This window comes from Cupressus sempervirens, chromosome 2 (assembly GCF_028749045.1).
Source record: "Cupressus sempervirens isolate cs-2001-9-10 chromosome 2, ASM2874904v1, whole genome shotgun sequence".
Taxonomy (NCBI): Eukaryota; Viridiplantae; Streptophyta; class Pinopsida; order Cupressales; family Cupressaceae; genus Cupressus; species Cupressus sempervirens.
The window spans coordinates 416,460,151-416,480,442 of NC_143119.1; the positions used below are offsets into that span (position 1 = coordinate 416,460,151).

The 20,292-nt window shown below is 32.9% G+C and overlaps 1 protein-coding gene across 1 annotated transcript in view; it reads left to right on the forward strand.

Moving 5' to 3' along the window:
• LOC149572871 (proteasome subunit beta type-3) overlaps positions 1-6,782 on the forward strand; it is a 37,489-nt gene extending 30,707 nt beyond the window's left edge. The window contains exon 7 of the mRNA XM_089813942.1: positions 6,474-6,782. Coding sequence (XP_089670068.1) covers positions 6,474-6,522 — 49 coding nt within the window. The 3' untranslated portion in view covers positions 6,523-6,782. The remainder of the gene's footprint in view (positions 1-6,473) is intronic.
• Positions 6,783-20,292: the final 13,510 nt, after the last annotated feature.

Sequence of the window (20,292 nt, forward strand, 5' to 3'; positions counted from 1 at the left end):
TGGGTTGTTCCCTGGCTACTTGGGAAATATTTTAATATATTTAAATTCTCTTAGGTTAGTATTTTAATAATTTAAATAAGGCCAAGTGTTTAGCCATTTTGGAGTAATAAGGAGTTTTCTAGCTCCATTTGGTTCAATTTGCCGATGTGTGATAGTTCGTTGGAAAGAGCTCAATCTTTACTATTTGATTATCACTTGCCAGGACTTATTTGATGCTTAGAGCTATTTGTCATTAATAAAGTAATGATTTCTCTCTATTTGGACGCCTTTATTGGAGAAATAATGTTATATTATAAAGTTCAAATGAAATCCACTTTAGGGTTCTTTTAGGGTTCGATTTGCCTTGGAGAGGGGATATGAGGAGATGGTAACCTAAAGGTGAGTATCTTATATCATTTTGTCAACCCATTTTGGACGCTGTTGCTGTGGAAGAGCATTCCTCACCTAGGACACAAACCCTAGTGTTGAGAGCAGATTTGTTGGGACGTAGCCCTCAACAAGATCAGATTTGATGTTTTTATGCATATAGTTTGATCAAGGTAGAGGATCGATTTCTAGTATTGCAGTCACACTTTGTAGGCAGTGGAATTTTAGGGAAGGTGGTCACTTTGGTTCAGCATGGCGTTTCTTTATAGCAGCTTACGTGAGGAATTCTGGGGTGTTTATTTGCAGCAAGTTGGAGTTGTTTTATTGCGGCAGCTTGGGTTTTATCATTTGAATTTGTTTGACTTTAGTTGGTTCCCATCGTCAACTGGCGTCAACCTAGTTTGAAGTACGTCTGTATTGGTACTATTCTGAAATAAATCAGACTCCATTGGTACGGTTTTAAAATCATTTTCAGATTAGTATGTATTGCTGCATATGATTTCTATCACGTCTATTTTATCAGTTACTATTATTTATTCATTGTAATACCTATATTCTGAAAAATACAAAAAGAACAACATTTTTCTGCAACTTCTGTCTAGCTCTATAAGATCAAAGAAAAATCTACAGGGAAATATAATTTATATAGTTAAACATTATAGCAGCAGCAGAGCAAATATCCATTTGGGATATTTCAAAATCTTCCCAGGGAACCAATGACCACCAACTTTTCAGATTAAAGTATATGTCTTTTCTATGATGGAGGAACTTTTTCTTGATTTCATTCCAAGAATCAAACTGGTTATCAATAAGGATGTCTCTAACAAGGGCAATACCCAGTTCAACCCATTTTTTTGTAGAACAGGATTGTGCAAGGGCAAGAGGTTTATCATTAAGGGACACACCCTACCAAAGGGAACAGTCAAGGACAGAAAAGGTAGGGGGTCCTCCAATAGCATTTTTGGAGCAAATGAACTTCCTCACCTGAGACAAGGCTTTCCAAATAGAAAGAAACACCTTAGATCCAAACACTTTTAAATCACCAAGAACAATATCATAAATTGGGTTATCGTTTCATTTCCTGCCTTCACAAATAACAGCTCTCATAATATCATTTTTGATAAGGATTTTTCTAGGGCTCATCACTACTCAAAGCATTGAAGATCCACTTGGATGCCAAAGCTATACCATGGGGCTTAAGATCTTTTAGACCAAGACCGCCATCTTGGTTTGGGATGCAACACCAATCCCATCTGACAGTCTTTTTTTGCCTCCCAAACCATCGGGCTACAGAAAATCACTAAGAATTCTGTTTAGACGATTAAATTGATAATTAAAAAAGAGCCAAGCAGGGTAGTATAGAGTGTGAGAGGAGAGCACCTGTTGAACAACCTGAAATCTTCCAGCCGGAGATAAGAAGTGGGTTTGCAATTTCAAATGCTTGTTATTAATTTTTGCTAATAACCATTGCCACATTTCTTTAGTGGAGGGATGAACAAAAAATCGGATACCCAGATATCCGATGATGTAATTAGGTCGAGCCCAGGGCCAGCCCTTGTCTTTAATCCAATCTGGGCCCACATTAGAGCCCACATTACACCAGCCAAGAATAGTGGATTTGTGAGGGGCAATTTTTCCTCCTGATGCCGTGTAGAAGAATTGCAATCTGTTCTGAGTATTATCAAAGTTCCTCTCGTAGAGTTCAACAAATAGAGTGGTGCAGCAAATTGCATTTTAATTAGATCCTCTTGATTAGGCAAAGTAAGACCCTTTAGTGGTGGGCCAAGGTCCGAGGCTCTTAGAATATAGTGTAGAGCATCTGCAGTAATTGCAAATAAAGCAGGGGCAATAGGGCATCCCTGCCTTATTGATTGTTGGAGCATGATTGAATCAGACAATTCACCATTGACTTCAATGACTGTGGAGGAGTCCTTAAAAAGGATTGAGATCCATTTACTCAAGTACTAAGGGAATCCAAAAGCTTTCATCATACCTATGACCAAAGGCCATTCAATGCTGTCATAGGCTTTTTCAAAATCCAGTAAAATAAATCATAGATTCTCCAAGATGTATCTCTCTGATAAATCCAGTTTGTGTAACAACAACAATTTATTAAGATAGGTGTTAATTTCCTTGCCAAAACTTTAGCAATGATTTTGTCTGATAGGTTTAGAAGGGTAATAGGACTCCAATTTTTAACCAGTCTCTTACAACTCCTCTCTTAATGTTCTCCCCCAAAGATTCTCTATCAAAGACATCATCATATAGTTCCAACAAATCCTGTCCAATCCAATCCAGGTTCTGCTTATAGCATTCAACTGGGATTCCATCTAGTCCTGGTGATTCCCCTTCACATCCTTGATGGCATCTTCAATTTCTTTTATGGTTAAATTTGAATCAAGGGCTTTGGCATCATCCATTGAGATCTTCTTGGGAATGAGTTGCAGGTGTTTATTGAGAACATCTCTGTTTAGAGTGTGATCTTCTGGGGAGATCCTCATAAAAGTTGAAGAAAGCGTTCATAATGCCCTCTTGGGTAGAAGATATTCCACTATAGTCCTGAATTTCATCAATCCTTTCTCTCTTCTGTTTGGCTCTGATTAGGTTGAAGGAATATTTAGAGCCCCCATCACCTTCATTAGGGCAGTTCATTTTTTCTCTAATTTTTTTGTCCTTAAATTTTGTATATTTGAGATTTCCTGAGATCTGCTTTAGTCTTGATCAACATTTCTTCCAAATTCTTGTCTGATCCTTTAGTTTGAAGAAGCTTTTCAATATCATTCAAAATGGACTGAAGGGTGTATTTTTCTTTAGCTCTATGAATAGTATTTTTTTACCCACTATTTGGAACATGCTGTGTGAGACCTCAATGAGGTGGTCCCATTTTTCTCTAGGTCTGCATTTATGATTACAGAATTTGGATAGGGTAGTAGCACACCTAATGGACTCCAAGGTGTTAGAGTCACTAAGAAGAGAAACATTAAGCTTAAATGTGTTCTTATTTCTACCTCTGGTCAAAGGGGGGTCCCAATCTACAAAAATTAAAAATGCAGAGATAGGAGAATGATCAGAAATACTAGCAGGGGAGGACCTTAATGGCGAAGGAGGGAAGGCAAAAGTAGAGGCATCCGCATACATCCCATCTAATCTGTGGTTTTCTCTGTGTTTCCTAGCTTGATTGTTACACCAGGTGAACCAAATATCCTTGGTCTCATCTTTCTTGCATTCCAAAGGTTCAAAGAGATAATATTTTCTTTAAAACTTGGACCAAAAGAAGTATTCATTACCCTTCCAAGAATGAGTATAACCACTACATTTGTCTTTTTTGTGTTCCACCACGTTGAAATCACTAATAATTAGCCATTGGGCTGGGGGAAGATTACCATATAGTATAGAGCCAATCTCATAATCTGGCCCTATCTCTATAAACATTTGGGGCATATATGTTGCATACTCCAACCAGCCTGTTTTTGATATTGAGAGTTACCATAGATATCTTTGATAGAGTCACCTTTAGGCATCCAAGGGTATGCCCTATACATGTCTTCGCCCACATTCCGAAGTCCGTTTTGAGGCTCTCTCCTGTGTGCTATGATTTTTAAGGAAGACAACAAATAAGCCTTTTTGGATCATATGACTGAATCTAACATGAATGCCAAGTTTTCTGCCCCATACATTATTCATCCAGTCATCAAGGAACTTCCTAGCAAGAAGAAACTTATTATCCATACGCTCAAAGAAAATGGCAATGTTTTTTACTATAGATTGCTCGTTTCTAATGGTCCTTACCATATTATCGTTGGGAGAAAGCAACAATGTCTTAACATAGGGAGGAGGAGCCTTCCCTCTTTTCCTCCTCCAGAGTCTAAAGCTTGGAACTTGCACTCATTTCCCACTCCACAGTCATTGGTTCCACACTTGGAGTTCTGTAGATTCTACCATTAAAGATTGCAGTGGAAGGGCAAACAGGAATAGAGTTCTCTGCAAGAACTGTTTTGTAAGATGGTTTCTCTCCAGAAGCGTGTCCTCCTTCGACAGATTGTTTCATAGACACAGAATTAACATTAGGGCCAGATTTTTCCATAATCTCCAGTTTATATCCATCCTCATTAATTGCCATAAAGATCATACTCAAGCGGAATCCAAAAGGGTCGAACCCAGAGTGGCATTAAATACAACGATTTACTGCACACACATCCAAAACCAGAAGCAAATTGGGTCGACAAGATGATAGCAAAGGCAAACAAAGCAAAACTACACAGAAAAATGAAATAAAAGACCACCAAGCAGCATAAAGGACACAGAGTCTGGGTAAGCACCAGCAAGGATTGGATGAGGGTTCTGAGGAAGCAATGTGGCGTCCTCAAATTCTCCCACTTGCAGAGTGCTCACCAAAAACCCTCGTGGATTTGATCTAATATTATTATTATTTTGAAATGAACCCATTTTATATATTTGGAAACAAGCCAATGATTGAAATATGAATATATATTCAAGATACATAAATTAAATATTTATAATTGTATACGGAAATTATTCCAATTCTGTTACTATTTGATTTATAGAAGGGAAGTCTGATGTTATCAAGAAGGGGCTTGTATAAATCCAAGCAAATAGAGATCTTATCCCAAGAGAGGGTGGGGTCAGCATTCCTAAGCCTTCGATATAGACTTGGACCTGTAAAGTTCAGGGAATCCCTTGGTGGTGTCCAGGCAACTTGGATAACACCCACTCCTTCCTTTGTTGAGCTGAAATAGTAATAAGGCTGGATATGAACTTAAATCTAATGAGATAAATGACTATCCTATCATAAACATTACAATCCAAATCCTAATTGAGAAATTTAGAATAAATTAACATTGGTCCCAATGGGTACATTACATAAACTGCCATAATGATGGTCTTTTAGCTTTTCTTTTATGAAAAACCTGCAACTCGTCAAATTCACACCATTGTCTCCTCCATTCATGTTCATCTGCCTCTCAATTATGTAGGGATTGACATAGGTTTGGTGAATGTCGTGTATAGTGATCTCTGAGGAGTCAACAGGTGCCACTGTTATGAATAAAATGAGAGTAACACAACATTTTTGCCTTTTGGTTTGTTCTCATCTTCATATATTGTGATCCTTCCCAACTAAAAATTATGTTGCTTCATTTTACTTTCATTATGACTGTCATCAGATAGTTATTTCTTCAATGGCATTTCACTTGTATTATCATGAATTAGTGTTTGAATAGACAGTCTTAAAGACCATTGAAAAATATTCATAGGGCTGTTGAAACATTTTATAGGGCGAAATGTTGTCTTTTTTCTCCTTATTTTTTTCTCTAGTGTTTTGTATTTTTAGTGTGTTTAGCAAATTTTCTTGTCAAACTCTTACCAAAATCTTGGCTAGTTTGACTTGTCAGTCAACTCACAAGTAACTTCAGATGTAAAATACTTGACTTGTGAGTACGTGCTGAGTTTGTCAACTATGGTAGAAATGAGAGGTGGACAAATTAACGACATGAGCATTTTGAAGTTATCCTTTGAAGTTTAAGATAAATTTTTCATCATGAACTGTCCCTAAATTTATTAATTTTAGATAAAATGGTATGCAATATACATTTGAGGCCGAAATACCTCATTTATTTCCTGCATTTGTTATCATCTATTGCATCCTTAAGAACTTTACAGAAATTAATAGGTGATTTAGTGATAAGTAAGTAAGTAAGTGGGTTTTATAGTCCACGACACTATGCCATAGTTTTTGGGTTTACATATGGTGACAGTGATATGGGACTACCTCGTACTCTTTTTCGAGAGGCGCTTGGCACATGACAGTTGTGATAAAACTTGGTCCATTTCTGATATTTTCAGAACCTCATTCTTCTTGGCTTTAGTCAGTATACTTTCTTATCAGCTTCAGGAGGCGTACAATACTCTTCTAAATATTTGTTAATGTCTATTCCACTACCGATTTCAGCAGATGTCTGCACACAAAAGGGTTAATTTTATCTTTGTGGCAGAGCAATTGCATACTGGGGCCCATTGGTTGCTAATTTCTTGTGATATGATCAGAAAAATTGGACAGAAGGAGATGCTAACTTTCTTCAACATTGCAGGTCACCAGATCAAGTGATTGTACGAACTTTGAAGGGACGCATGGACTGAAGTAACTTAGATGCTACATGTAACAAAGGCTTTTCATGTGGGATAATTATATGCACTTTGTATGTTTCATTCCATTTATGAGATGATTGAGAGCAGCAATTTTTCCTTTTTGTTTTCATCATCTTGAAGCTTGTGACCCAAGACCACCAGAGTCCACAATCTCAAATGGTATTTGAAGCCTACTTGGATTGAAATTTTTATTCATGTTATCAATTTCTTGACACTTATATAACAAATGTCAACGTGCTTTGGAGCCATCATTTCATGGGCTGTTATCTCTTACCCTTATTATTTTGTTCCATTCTGTGTGTTATTGCGGGCTTCTGCCTTTGAATCTTAATGGTTGATTTTATTAGTCCCGCCTATCGGTATCTAATGTTTTCGATTGAATGCCTCTCCCATAAAACTTAGAAAAATACCTACTATTAATATTTCTAATTTAGATTTTTCTTTAACATTTTTTATTTTTTAAATGAGTTTCAATCATAAATTATATTAACATGATAAATTATTTTAAAAAAAATTAAAAAATATAATTATATTTTCTAATTATTTTTTATAGGTAATGGGTCAAAGTTCAGAATAATTAATAATATTTATTAAAATTAATTATTATTTTTTGTTAAAATGAATTAGACTTAACCTAAAACTTCGCATAAGTTGTCATTAGACTCTTGCTTATATTTGCTAAGTCTTTTAAAACTAATTAAATAAAGAATGACTTTTACCTTTTTATTACTTTCTTAATTAATTTAACTAGTTTAATATGTGCTATGAATTTTTAAAATTATTTTCTAATTTCAATATGTATTCTCTGTTAATTTTGAAACATGTTTTAGCTTAAAATCTTTAGATTTTATCATTGTCTGAAAGGGGGACTAAGCTCTTGAGAGCTCTTGTTTCTTTATTTGTAGGGTTTAAAGGCTATATTATATCTCTTGCTTCTTGCTTAGAAACTTACTTCTTTTTAAAGCTTCTGCTTTTTATGAGGTAATTTTGTACACAAAAACTCTCTTAAGACAGCGACTACACTAACGTTCTTTGGTTGAGTGGTTTCTTTGTCTGTTTGAACATGGATTCATTCTATATTCACTGGAAGCATGTGCTTGTTCTTTTGACTTGTAGTTCCCTTTTATCGTAGCTTCTCTCTGGAAGTCTCTCTGAAAAATCATAGCCACTATGAGGAGTTATTACCATTAGCACCTTTTGGGTTGAGTCCCTTTATGCTAGAGGTTTATAGTGTTAGTTTTACTAATTGTTTTCAATTCGGTGGTCGTGCTTGCTTGCCTTAGTACTAAGATACATGAATTGGGAAACAATGTCCGCAATTATTACAAATATAATTAATTTTATGATTGGTCAACGAGGCTCAACTGATCTAGTCCATGGGCATAGAATTCAGTTTTCACTTACTAATGAATGAAAAAGGCGGTTGTCTAGTGGATGTTTTAAATTAGGGTTTTCTTGTAACACGGTCTTTAATGCTCAAGCCATGTTCACTGATCAAGCTGTTGGTTAGGATTTTTCTCCTATTGTTTAACTTGTGTTAAACAACCGAGACAAAGATCAAATTCTGTGGGCTATTGCATTTTGGTTTCTTCATGTTTGAATGTTGCTATGGTTGGTCACTTCATCGTAAATTGCAATGGACGCAATACGTTAAGATATGTCACGAGTCAAACGGTAAAATTGACAATGTAGAGCACTTAGATAATCTACCATACGTCAACATATAGCATTACATAATCTAATCTCAAGTTTGTTTTTTTTATTTAAAGAGGGGTAAACGTTTTGACCTGGAGTTATGAACTAGTGAGGCCACAAATGGGGAACCTCATCCCCATGAGATTTGAACCTTGATGGCAAGGATAACAACACAACAACTTAACCATCACAACATGTCACTATTGGCAACCTCAAGTTTGTTGAGTACAATTATGAGATGACATTAATCTGAGATAAGATAATATTAATGTCCGACAAGAAACCACATGGGTCTATGAGACTAGGAGCTTACAACCAAGAAGATAGTAACAAACAAAACACTAAACAATACTCATAAAAAAAAGAGCTCATATTTCAAGGTCAAGACAACATGATAGCAAGATGCAATGATGTAGAGGTATACCTTTTAAACATTTGTTTTGGGATTACCTATCAAGAGGCTTCAACAATGTGTTCTTACACATCAAGAATTTTCTACCAACTTAATCATCTAGGATGAAATATAAACTCTCCAATGAACCATTAATAACTTCCACAAATGAAGCGATAAAACTAATTCCTTTTTTAAGAGAGTATAGATATCAGTGAAACACTTTCTTTCAAAGTTATAGCTGAAATTGATAACTAGAATAAAAGTTATTACTCTTCTTCTAAAATTGGTTACATAAAAATTAGGTTAAGACTTGTATGGACTAAAATGATCATAACTTCTTCAAATCACAATGAAATTCGACCATACCAAAACCAAAAGAAAGCTAATTCAAATATATATTCGAAAATATAAATTGCAAATTTGTATATATTCATATGTGCTCATACCAACACAAACAATAGTCAGATTTCAAAAAAAAAAAACTTAGAAATTTATCGTAGAAGTCACAATAATAAACTTATCTTTATTTCACCTCTTCTTTCAACTTCTTCAAACATTGCATTATAAAAATAACGTCCAATACATGACATTTTAATGCCTTTTCGATTCTAACTTATTGTCTACCTTCTAATGACCCTTGACCTTCCTCTTTACATTAACTTTATATATTGTCAACTTTTTATGCCAATATTTTATTACATATTTGAAAACTTTTGCATTTTTCCATAAATGATCTTTCTACTTTATAAAACCCCTATTAACATATCAAAATAGACTATATATGACATTTTATGACATTTTACCCTTCCATGGGTTTATTTACATAATTTGACCAGACTAGACAACTTTGAAAATCTATTGTAAATGGTTTTATTTAGCCTTACATATCGAATCAAATAGATTCAAAATACATTTAAACAATAGTCTTTCATTCTCATGGATCCTTTTATTTTTCCTTTTTGATAGATGCTCTTGCATCATGCATAGAATTAGTGTCTCCAAATTACGGTAAATAGTCCAATAGAAGTATGGAACTCTATGCTTGAGGTCAAGTACATCGAAATACAAAAGACAACGATGCGAAAAAAACTAGTACATAAATCTAATTAGTCCACCACTAGGAGGTGGGCATCACATCCCCCCCATAGAACTGGACTACCTCTCGGAAGTCCCAAGGGAAGAACATTGTCATGACTTAATTAGGCGAAAATTTCATCTCTCTGCAAAGTTAATATTGCTCTGGATTATTCTCCTTTTTTAATTAGCTATCTAGATTATAAAGTTTCCAAAGATATTCAACTCTTTAGCTAAGGGAAAGCATGAGGTAAAAATCATATTAAAAAAATTAAAGAGAGACCATTTCGTTAATATTTAATCCTCTCAAATATTTTTTTCTTGTTTGTATAAAAATGCTTCATTGTGGTAAGAGAGTTTTATGAGATTTATTTCTATCTTTTTTTAAGGAAATATATCTTTAAGTGGAATAAAATGTCAATATAATAATTAAATATTGAGAGTTGGTAAAAGTATATACTTTTGAAGTGTAAAATAGATTTTATTTCATTAAATATAAAAATTGATTGTTTATAGAAAGAAAAGTCATTTTGATCATGTAATTTAATTGTAGTTTCTTCTTGGGATGATCAATTAAATTAAGATTTATCTAAAAGAGGGAAAAACGAATTGTATCTTATGAGAATTTGAGAATTCTGCCCTAGTAAATGATTATACACTCATGGCAGATTTTATATGATGGTAATTTCAGAAATCTAGAAGATCCTTTAAGCTTAGAGTATATAGATATCAAAATGTCAACTTACCAAGATTTATTATTCAAGAGATGCTCTTGATGTTATCTCATGGGATACTTAACTACATATTAGTACCACCACGTTGAAATATATGTAATGAGTTTAGTTTCTTTTACTAATGTCTTGATTTTATCCATTCTACCATTTCTTTATCAATCAAACTCGTGTTTGCTATAAGATTTGCAAATTGTACCTGATTTTCTCTCTCATCCTCATGACAAGTTTTTAGGCTATTCCATTCTAATAAGTACTTTTCATAACCAAGTAGATAACATTACACAACTTGTAAACATATTGGAAAGTGGAGGAATGACTTTGTTCTATTGGGCTTACACATGGCAATGCAAATGTGTATCTTACCAAGGGGAACACTAAATATTTTTTCAAACTCCCATTTTAGTTTGCTAAATAGCCATTATTGAATAATATCATTTAAATTCAAATGTAATCTTAATAAGGTGCATCTTGATCCTTTAGCCTTAAATAAGGCTAGTTTTGATTTGAAATTGACATCGCTATCTATTGATAAGTAGGCAACATTTTCCATAACAAGTGAAATTGTGATATTGCTATTAGGACTCAACTTATTGACCCATGTTTCATGAATACTGGTTTGGATGAAAATATCTCTTGTGAGAATGAATGGAACACTTAGGCACACAATGGATCTAGGTGATGCTCACATAGGTGAAGCATTGAGACTTCTTGGAAGGTCACACATCTCGATACTACTCCAGCTTGAATGTGCTTAACTACAAAGTTTCCTCCATGGCTAAACCTACAATGCTTGCAATCACATGCGCAAAACCTTCATCAAGTGTTGTGCCTCGTGAACCCTTCATTGAGAGTCCCTTAAGCTCATTAATTGACAAGTAGGAGATATTGTCCAGAACAAGTCATATTGTGATTTTGCCATCATGATTCAATTGTGTAGTTTTTGAGTCAAACTCATTGACCCATGTTTCACAACTAGTGCTTCACACTAACACATCTCTCATGAGAATGAATGAAATACTCAACACTTTATTGGATCTAGGTGATGTTCACAGAGGTTAAGCACTGAGATTTCTTGGGAGGTCACCCATCCCAATCATACTACAACTCGAGGGTAGCACTTAACTATGGAGTTTCATCCATGGTTAGAATCACTCTGTCTATAACCCTATTGGCAAAACCTTCACCAATTTTTGTGTCTTGTGAACCATTCATTAGAAGTTCAATAGGTTCATCAACTGATAAGTAGGAGATATTTTCCATCATACGTCAAATTGTGATATTTTTCAATAAATGCTAAGTGTATCATTTATTCTCACTAGAGATGGGTTCATGTGAACAACTACTTATGAAACATAAACCAATAAGTTTGACTCAAAAACCACAAAATTGAATCCTAATAACAATATTAAAATGTTCTTTATTTTGAATTGAAATTTAGAACCTAGTTTTATTCAATCTCTATTATTCAACAAAATTATATTAGCGTCCTAGATATTCTTATTCAACAATCATCATTTTATTCTAAAATAGATAAAATGACTTAGAAAATTTCCTATCATTGTCATTGAAGATGAAATTCTTTAATATTTTATGTATTGACAAGAAGATTCCTTCCTTAAGGAAAACACTATTTAGTGTTGAATTTTGCACTTAAATTTGCAAAATAATTTGAGGATCTTGTTGAAAAAGAAAAGAAAAGATTATAGATAAAAAAACCATAGAGAAAAGCTATGAAATAAATAATACATTAATCATCGATTGTCTTGTAAATTGCAAAGCTTGTATCATTTATATAGGTTTTCCACCATTGAGAGGAAACTATGGTGAATATGCAACCAGGATTTGACCTACGTTAACATCCAAGAGTGTTATACACATGCATAATACATGAAAACAAGATGTGGTTAAACATGACATGAGAGTAGATTTAATGAATGACACACGGGTTGGAACTAAAGAAAACCAACAACCCCCTAATTCTAACTAAGAAAGGAATGAGGAAAGGGAACTTTTCCCCCCTCTCTCAAAATAAACACCAATAAAGAAAGAAAACTATTGTACTACAATTTCTTTTATCCCAAGGAGATCTTTGAGAGAGTGATGTAGAAGAGAAGATAGATCCCTCCATAATGTGTAGTCAATGACATATGCTTGAAATTGCATGGTATATGTAGAAATTGGTCCATGATCTTCGAACAATATTCTTCCCTTTAGGAAGAAACAAAACTGAAGATGTATGAAAGAAGTCCCCCTAATCCTAAAAGGAATATGTAGGAAAAAATCTCAATATGTATTATGCCTCTAAAAATTGCTCCATGGTCTCCATGTAGATCTTGAAACAACTAGAATCTTTTAGAAACTGATGTAGAACATAATCAAATGACTCATGTATCTCCTTTGAAGACAAATAGATCCCCATCAAAATGTTATGCAAATGTATCCAAACTCATATCAATATGTGAAGAATGACCATGTAAAGATGGAAGAGAAGGGTCAAAAGGTCCCCTTACCACAATTGAAGAATAATCAACTCCATCAAAGACAAGATGTGTGAAATCAATACTTTCATCTAGATATCAAATGAGGGATTCTGCAAATAAAAATGATATCCCAGACATAAGTTGATCCCAATGAACTGAATTCAGAAGACATAAATGATCCTATTGCAAAGAATTTTATAAAGCTTTTAATGAAGAAACTCTAATTAGTAAATAAACAAAAGAAGCACTAGGGTTATCAATAAACTAATCATCTAAGAAGGATGTGTCCACACAAAATGAGGCAATACAAATCTTAATATCGCCCATAGAAGCATGGTTATCCAAGGAATCATCAGTTTTAGATGAAGAATTAATGTCTCCATACAATTTTTGGATGATGGTCCAAGCAATGAAAGGGCACTTTGTGTTCTCTATATGATGTAAAATTCCCTCATACATAGTAATGCATATTAACCCATAGACAATGTCATTACTATTCAACCATGCAATTTTTTGTTCATAATCACTTGGCTTATAAACATGTCCAAGGAGATAGGACACTATATCTTGCTCAAGGCAATGATTCTCTATCCCCCTTTTCCAAGATATAATTTTCTAAGGTTATCTTGACAACAAAATAATGAAAATAAATACTAAGTATCATTGATCTCCCCCAAAAAGGAACTTTATCTCAGTTCATGATTATAAAGTGAAATACACTAATAACCCTCAATCTAATGAAAAATAACATTAAAAAATAAATATGGTCTACAATACCTGCAAATTGAATTAATTCTTTTTTTTTTTTTTGGTCTCTCTAGGCCCTGTTAACATGTATAATTTTGTAGCTAAATCTAAGTATCTTGCTAGAAAAATAGGAAAATCTATAGATAAAAAAAGAGAAAATAGAGCTATAGAATAAATAATCTATTAATCTTGGCCATCCTATAAATTACAAAGCTTGTACCATTTATACAAGTTTTCCATTGTTGAGAGGAAACTATAGTGAATATTTAACCAGGAATTAACATAAGTTGACATTGAGGAATGTTAAATGCATGGACAATAGGCAAAAATAATGATTCATGAATCAACCATTATAACTAAAGCAAAAAATTGGTTAAACTTGACATGCAAATTGGAATTAACGAATGACATGTGGGTTGGAATTAACAAACACCAAAGTTTCATAGTAATAATAATTTAGAACAAAAATAAGGCAAATCTACTACCATTGATGACTAGCAAGCTATTAGTAATGGTTTTGATTGTAGTCTTATGTTAAAAATCATCGTAGATAAGATATCCATAGTTAAAAATAATTGTATAAATATATAAAATATATCAAATAATAAATTGGACATTTTTCAAATAAATCAATTTTATTTTGAATAAGTTGGAAGTAATGAAACAATTCGAATAAGATACTACAAACTCAAAGACCATAAATAAGACAAATTGACTATCAATGATGACATGCAAATAATATGTTATTATTTTGATTGTAGTCTTGTGTCTAAAATCATCATATATAAGATATCAATAAAATAATTTTATAATTATATTAAAATAATAGATATAAAATTGTACATCTTTCAAATAACTTGAATATGTTTCGAATAAGTTGTAATTAAAAAAAAATTCAATTAATGCAAAGTTGTAATAGATATAAAATTGTACATCTTTCAAATAACTTGAATATGTTCCAAATAAGTTGTAATTAAAAAGAATTCAATTAATGCAAACTATATTTTAAATTGTGTTACAAATATATTGATACATCTTAATTAAAATATGCACAATAAACTCATTTTATAATTATATTAAAATAATAGATATAAAATTGTACATCTTTCAAATAACTTGAGTATGTTCTGAATAAGTTGCAATTAAAAAAATAATTCAATTAATGCGAACTGTAATTTGAATTGTGTTTCAAAATATATTGATACATCTCAATTAAAATATGTACTTTTAAATTATATGTGAAAAACTATTTGAAAATAAATGAACTCATTTTAAATAAACCAAACTTATTTGGAGCATATGATTATCTGTCCAAATTATATCTAATTATTGGTTGGTCTATTAGATTCACCTATAACTGTGCTACGTGAAGAGCACCAAAATGTTTGAAGCATTGGTTGACTCAAGGAACGATCTCTATGATATCAAAGGCAAGTTATTTGCTTTATTCACAATATGTTTTTGCCAAATTTGTGTCGTAGGGGGGAAAAGTATTTCAAAGATATTATTAATTCATCAAAATCAAGATTTGATATTAATTACTATAACATGATAAACCTTTAAATTAAGAACATTAATAATTATGTAGAAGATCACTATTATCATGCAAATTTGTTAACAAATCTAATTGTATTTAATTCATTTTCTATATAGTTCATGGGATAATAATACCTATAAGTTTATATGTATAGGAAAAAAAAACAAGGGCTTCACTACAATGTCGTTTTACTAAATATTGGCAAGGAAGGAATGAAATGATGTTGTCTACATGTTATGTTTAAAAGTTCATGTTAAAATCATACACGGTTTGACCAAAGAGAACACTTCCATCAGAATCAGATTGTCTCAGTCCAACCTTATCAAGTTGGAACTTAGACACTTCCTTTAGATTTTTGCAACTATTATAGTGTCTCAACTCTTGTCATAAGAGGCCTAAGTTTTGTTTAGAGCTAAGGCATGCAGTGCAAGGGTAGTTTAAGTGCATAATTTTGAAGTTGGAACTTGAGATAAGGTAGTGCAATGCAAGGGTGGTTTAAGTGCATAATTTTCAAGTTGGAACTTGAGCTAAGGTAGTGCAATGCAATGGTGGTCTAAGTGCATACTTTTCAAGTTGGAACTTAGACATTTCCTTTACATTTTTGTAACTATTCCAATTTCTCAACTCCTTTTGTCATAAGAAGCCTAGGCTTTGTTTAGAGCTAAGTGATATAGTGCAAAGGTGGTTTCTTTAGTATCTCCTTTCATAGCATACTGGCCCTCCAATCTAGTGTGTATTACATGAAATAATTTATGTTTATCATTTGTATAGGGCCTAGCCTAATCTACCAAGTTTTTCTCAATGCTAGTGTTATCTCTTCATTTTCATGAGTATTCGAGTTTGAGGGATTAACTTACCATTTTGTTTCTTATGGGCTAATTATTGTAGATAGAGGGTCTTCCAATGTAGATGCTTACTTAATGGAGGTTCTTGTCTTCTCCAAAATTTTGTATATTCCTGTTTAGTCTTCGTTTAGCTTAGATTGGACATTTTTTGGGCTTAGTTTCATATATTTATTATTTATAGTAAGTATAAGGTTGATAGACATTACCCCTGTCTAATTTTGGTAAGGTATTCGTATGGATAAAAAATGCACTGGTTGAATTTTTAGTTTACACAACTTGTCAAAATAATGAGTATTTAATGAGATATTAATATTTTAATGACCTTTAATGATGCTTATTTTTAAGTTATATTATAAAGTTATAAATTGAATTTATAATGAAGTGGGAGCCATGTGAGTAATACCTAGTTAATACTTATTTATTTAAAAATGTGTTTTACTAATGGTATTTGAGAAAGTCAATTCATTATTTTAAAAGTTATCAAAATCATTAAAGGAACCTTACTAATGAAGATTTGTGGAAAAATATTATAAAAGAGCCTTGGTGAGAAATCAAAAGACATTCTATTGTACATTTTTTCATTTGTGAATTTAATGAGGACTTGTGCCTAGAGTTTCATATATTGAGAGTTGGAAGAATTGAGAATTTTTCTAAGTGTTTTACACTTAGAATTGGTAAAAGTATCCAATGAATAATGCTTGTGATGGTCTTATTTATAGATCATTATTGTTTTTGAATCTGTGATAAGATTTTGGTGTGGGTATCAACTTATATTTCCAAAGTTTGTTGTAGGAATGTGGTGTGGTCTTATATTACAAATTGTAGCTAATAAGGAGGCAACATCTAGGAAATTTGGCAGAAACATGTCTTAGAATTGAGAAAGCTTTAATGTTTGTTGGTTGCAATATCAAATAGATGACCAACATTGATTGGAGATGGCCAATTCTACTCTGTATGTGTCAACACTTCTTGATCCAACATCCATGTTAAATAAAACACAAGTCCCAAGAGGCCTTGATCACTAATCAAAAAGCTCAAGCTAATGGATTAGTTTGAGTTTTAATATTTTGCAATTAATATTTATTTCAAATCTTCTTTTACAATCATTGCAAACTATTGCAAATATATGGAATGCCATAAAAAATGCAATATTTATGCATAGCTAGCAAGGTGATTTAAATTTCATGCATTTTTATATGTTTGGAATAGTAAAATCATTTAAATGCAAGCAAAGAAAAACACACACATTCATCAAATCAGAATTTAGGCATTGCATGCCAATCATTTGACATAATGTTAAATGGTCAAAATTGAGTTTGTGGTTAGGATCATCAAGGGTTCTTACTTTGGTATTAGAGTGGTTTTTTGCCATCATATGGGGGAGACCTCTTACATTCAAGACAAAGGATTCATATGAATCATGAGAAAAACAAAATCTACACAGAGTCTAATGCTAGAGCTCTTGTATGCCTTAAGAAACTATAATAATGCCTCCTAAAATTATGATAAAAAAAATGTTTGCGCTTCTACAACATTTGGAGATTCTAGATCCTTTATTTACAAAGAAGGAATAGGAAACACTTATTCAAGTAACTACAAAGTTTCTTGTTTTTTATGGAAAAATTTCCTTGCTTAAGCATTTAATGATGGAGTTGTTAGAAGGGAAAGTGCAGAGGATGTTGTTGGCATTACCTTGGGTGTTGACGCACGAGAAGAGAGTGAAAAATATGAGAATTGCCTAGAAACTAAAAGATTTATTAGTTCTTAATTTTGTAGCAAAAGTCATAATTATTTTCATTACCATGATGTAACAACCATTTTAGTTAAGGAATATGCTTTTTTATTTTTTCTCCATATGAAGGTACTCAAGATTTGGATACTAAAAATGAGATTAGTAATGTAGATTCATGTTATCACGAGTCTAGTTTTTCAAATCATTTTTTAGGAAAAAGTTAGAAAGTTGAGTTAGTGATATTGAATTCCATGATTGTGGCTTGGATGGACATGTAGTTACATTGGGAGTGAGTGTGTATAAAGATATTGTTATATCAACAACTTTTACTTTGCCACTCAAGTCATCCTTTAAGGCACATAGAAACAATATCTTAATTGTTGATGTGTGCAATTATTGTTACATACATGATGTTGCTTATCTTGAGGTGTAATGTGGATACAATCTCGTATCACATGCAAATTATGGGCCAAAGAGCTTGCAAGGAAGTTATAGATCTTAAAGACATCAATTGGTTACATAATTGAAGGTGAGTAATAGTCATATTGATAGAACTATTTAACGCTATGATGTTGTGCATCATATGTTTTCCATATTTGGTTAGGGTAATCCTGTGTTTGGAAAGCACAACGCTAGTAGCCTTTCCCTTAGAGAGAACCATTCATTTCTAGAAGTTGTTGGAATAATAGACCATACTTATAGTTATTAGCTGATAGATACTACCTGATCGAGTGGGGTTTCACTTGTTACGATGCATTGGTGGGAAGGAAGAGAAGGAAGATGAGCTCACTCATGAGATTTTGGCAACTTTGAAGTTATAAGAGAGTATTAAGTTGACTCTTCAAGAATTAGAGGCAGTTAGATGAGGTTACTGTGAAGTTGAGCTAAGCATATACTTTACCAACTACAAATATAATTCAACTTCCTGCAATATTGGTGATGGCTTGATATTCACTACTTGTAGTGAGGATGTGGTGACATCCATTGCTGATATTGGGGTAGTAGTTTGAGATGGAATAATTACTTTTGTTGAGAGAAACAAACAACCATTTATTGTGATAGGTTTACCTGATTTTAATACTATTTTAGTTGATGCAAGCTAGGTTATTTCTAGCTCTTGTGTGGCTATCATGGATCCTCTAAAAAGTTGTGTTAGTTTATGACATTACTATATTATCTTCATAGGATATTCATAGAGAATCATTTAGCTGGGAGTATGGATCTCATGTTGATTTGTTTCCCTCCTATAGAAGAAAATTAGTTACTTCATCTCATGCAATTGATGGTGGTAGTCAACTGGTTGTTTTACAAAATCAAAGAGATTAGATGAGAGTTAAATGGGAACAAGTTGATTTTTCATCAAATTAATTCTACAAATTTTATTTATTTATTGAGTATTTTCTTAAGAGTCTGGAATTTTAGGAGGGAACCTTCAGAGTCATCGAGGTTACTTTCATATGAGGTTCTTGTGACATTCGACATTTAGTGCGAGCGATTGTAGAACCTTGACTATAATGTGTCCTCATACATATTTCATAGTTGGGTTTGTAGAGAGGGTCCCAAGAGACCTTTCCCAATCAACTATCTAGGGTCATTAATGTGGAGCCACATTCTGAGTCTAAAATTGTTAGCGATGATTCTTTAATAGATATCAATCCTTTTATTGTAACTATACAATGAGGAGTTCTCATCATATTTCTTTTGATCCAAATGTAGAGGATTTGGTGACGTACTAATATGGATTGTCTGTAGGATTATACTATCCCTAACAGGATGTGTATACACCATCTTTAGGTGCTATAGTTAGTAGCTCAAGCTAGTATGATACTACTTGTAGAGTCAATATATCCATGGAATTTTAGTGGAGGATGGATATTGTGGTTGTGACATAGGCACTCTTGGGAGTCCTTATCTACATAACCTAGGTGGATTTCACACCCATGGATGATTAGTAGAGTGTAGAGGGAGATTTTGTGTAATAGATACTTTCAAATAGCCTTACCTCCTTACAATGAATGGATATAGGTTTTATTTTTACTTGGATCTAGGTGGTGGGGGTTATCACTATAGGTTGAATGGATCCCATTGGGTAGGCTTCACCATCTATAACATGGTGGTTTTGGGATCAATGTGCTATGGATCCTATGTGTGCATTAGGATTACAATATGGGTTCATTGGAGAGCATTGTAGTGTGTACATGGTGTGGGTTATAGTCAGATTGACTTTTGATCCTCAAGTACATGTTTTATTTAAGATGTATAGTTAAACTGTGTAGAGATTGGACAAACAGATTATTGTTCATATCTATGTAGTTGTGACTATTTTGGTGATTCAATAGTGGTGTAGCACTTACTCACATAAATAAATTAATGAATAAACAATCCAATTGAAAAAAGTTAGGAGCTAACTAATTTGAACTTGTAAACAAAGTCTCACTACCAAAGTAGAAAGATACATAAAAGAACTTATGTAACCAAGACTTAATATCCTAGGAAAAATGCACATTCAAATATCCACAATAG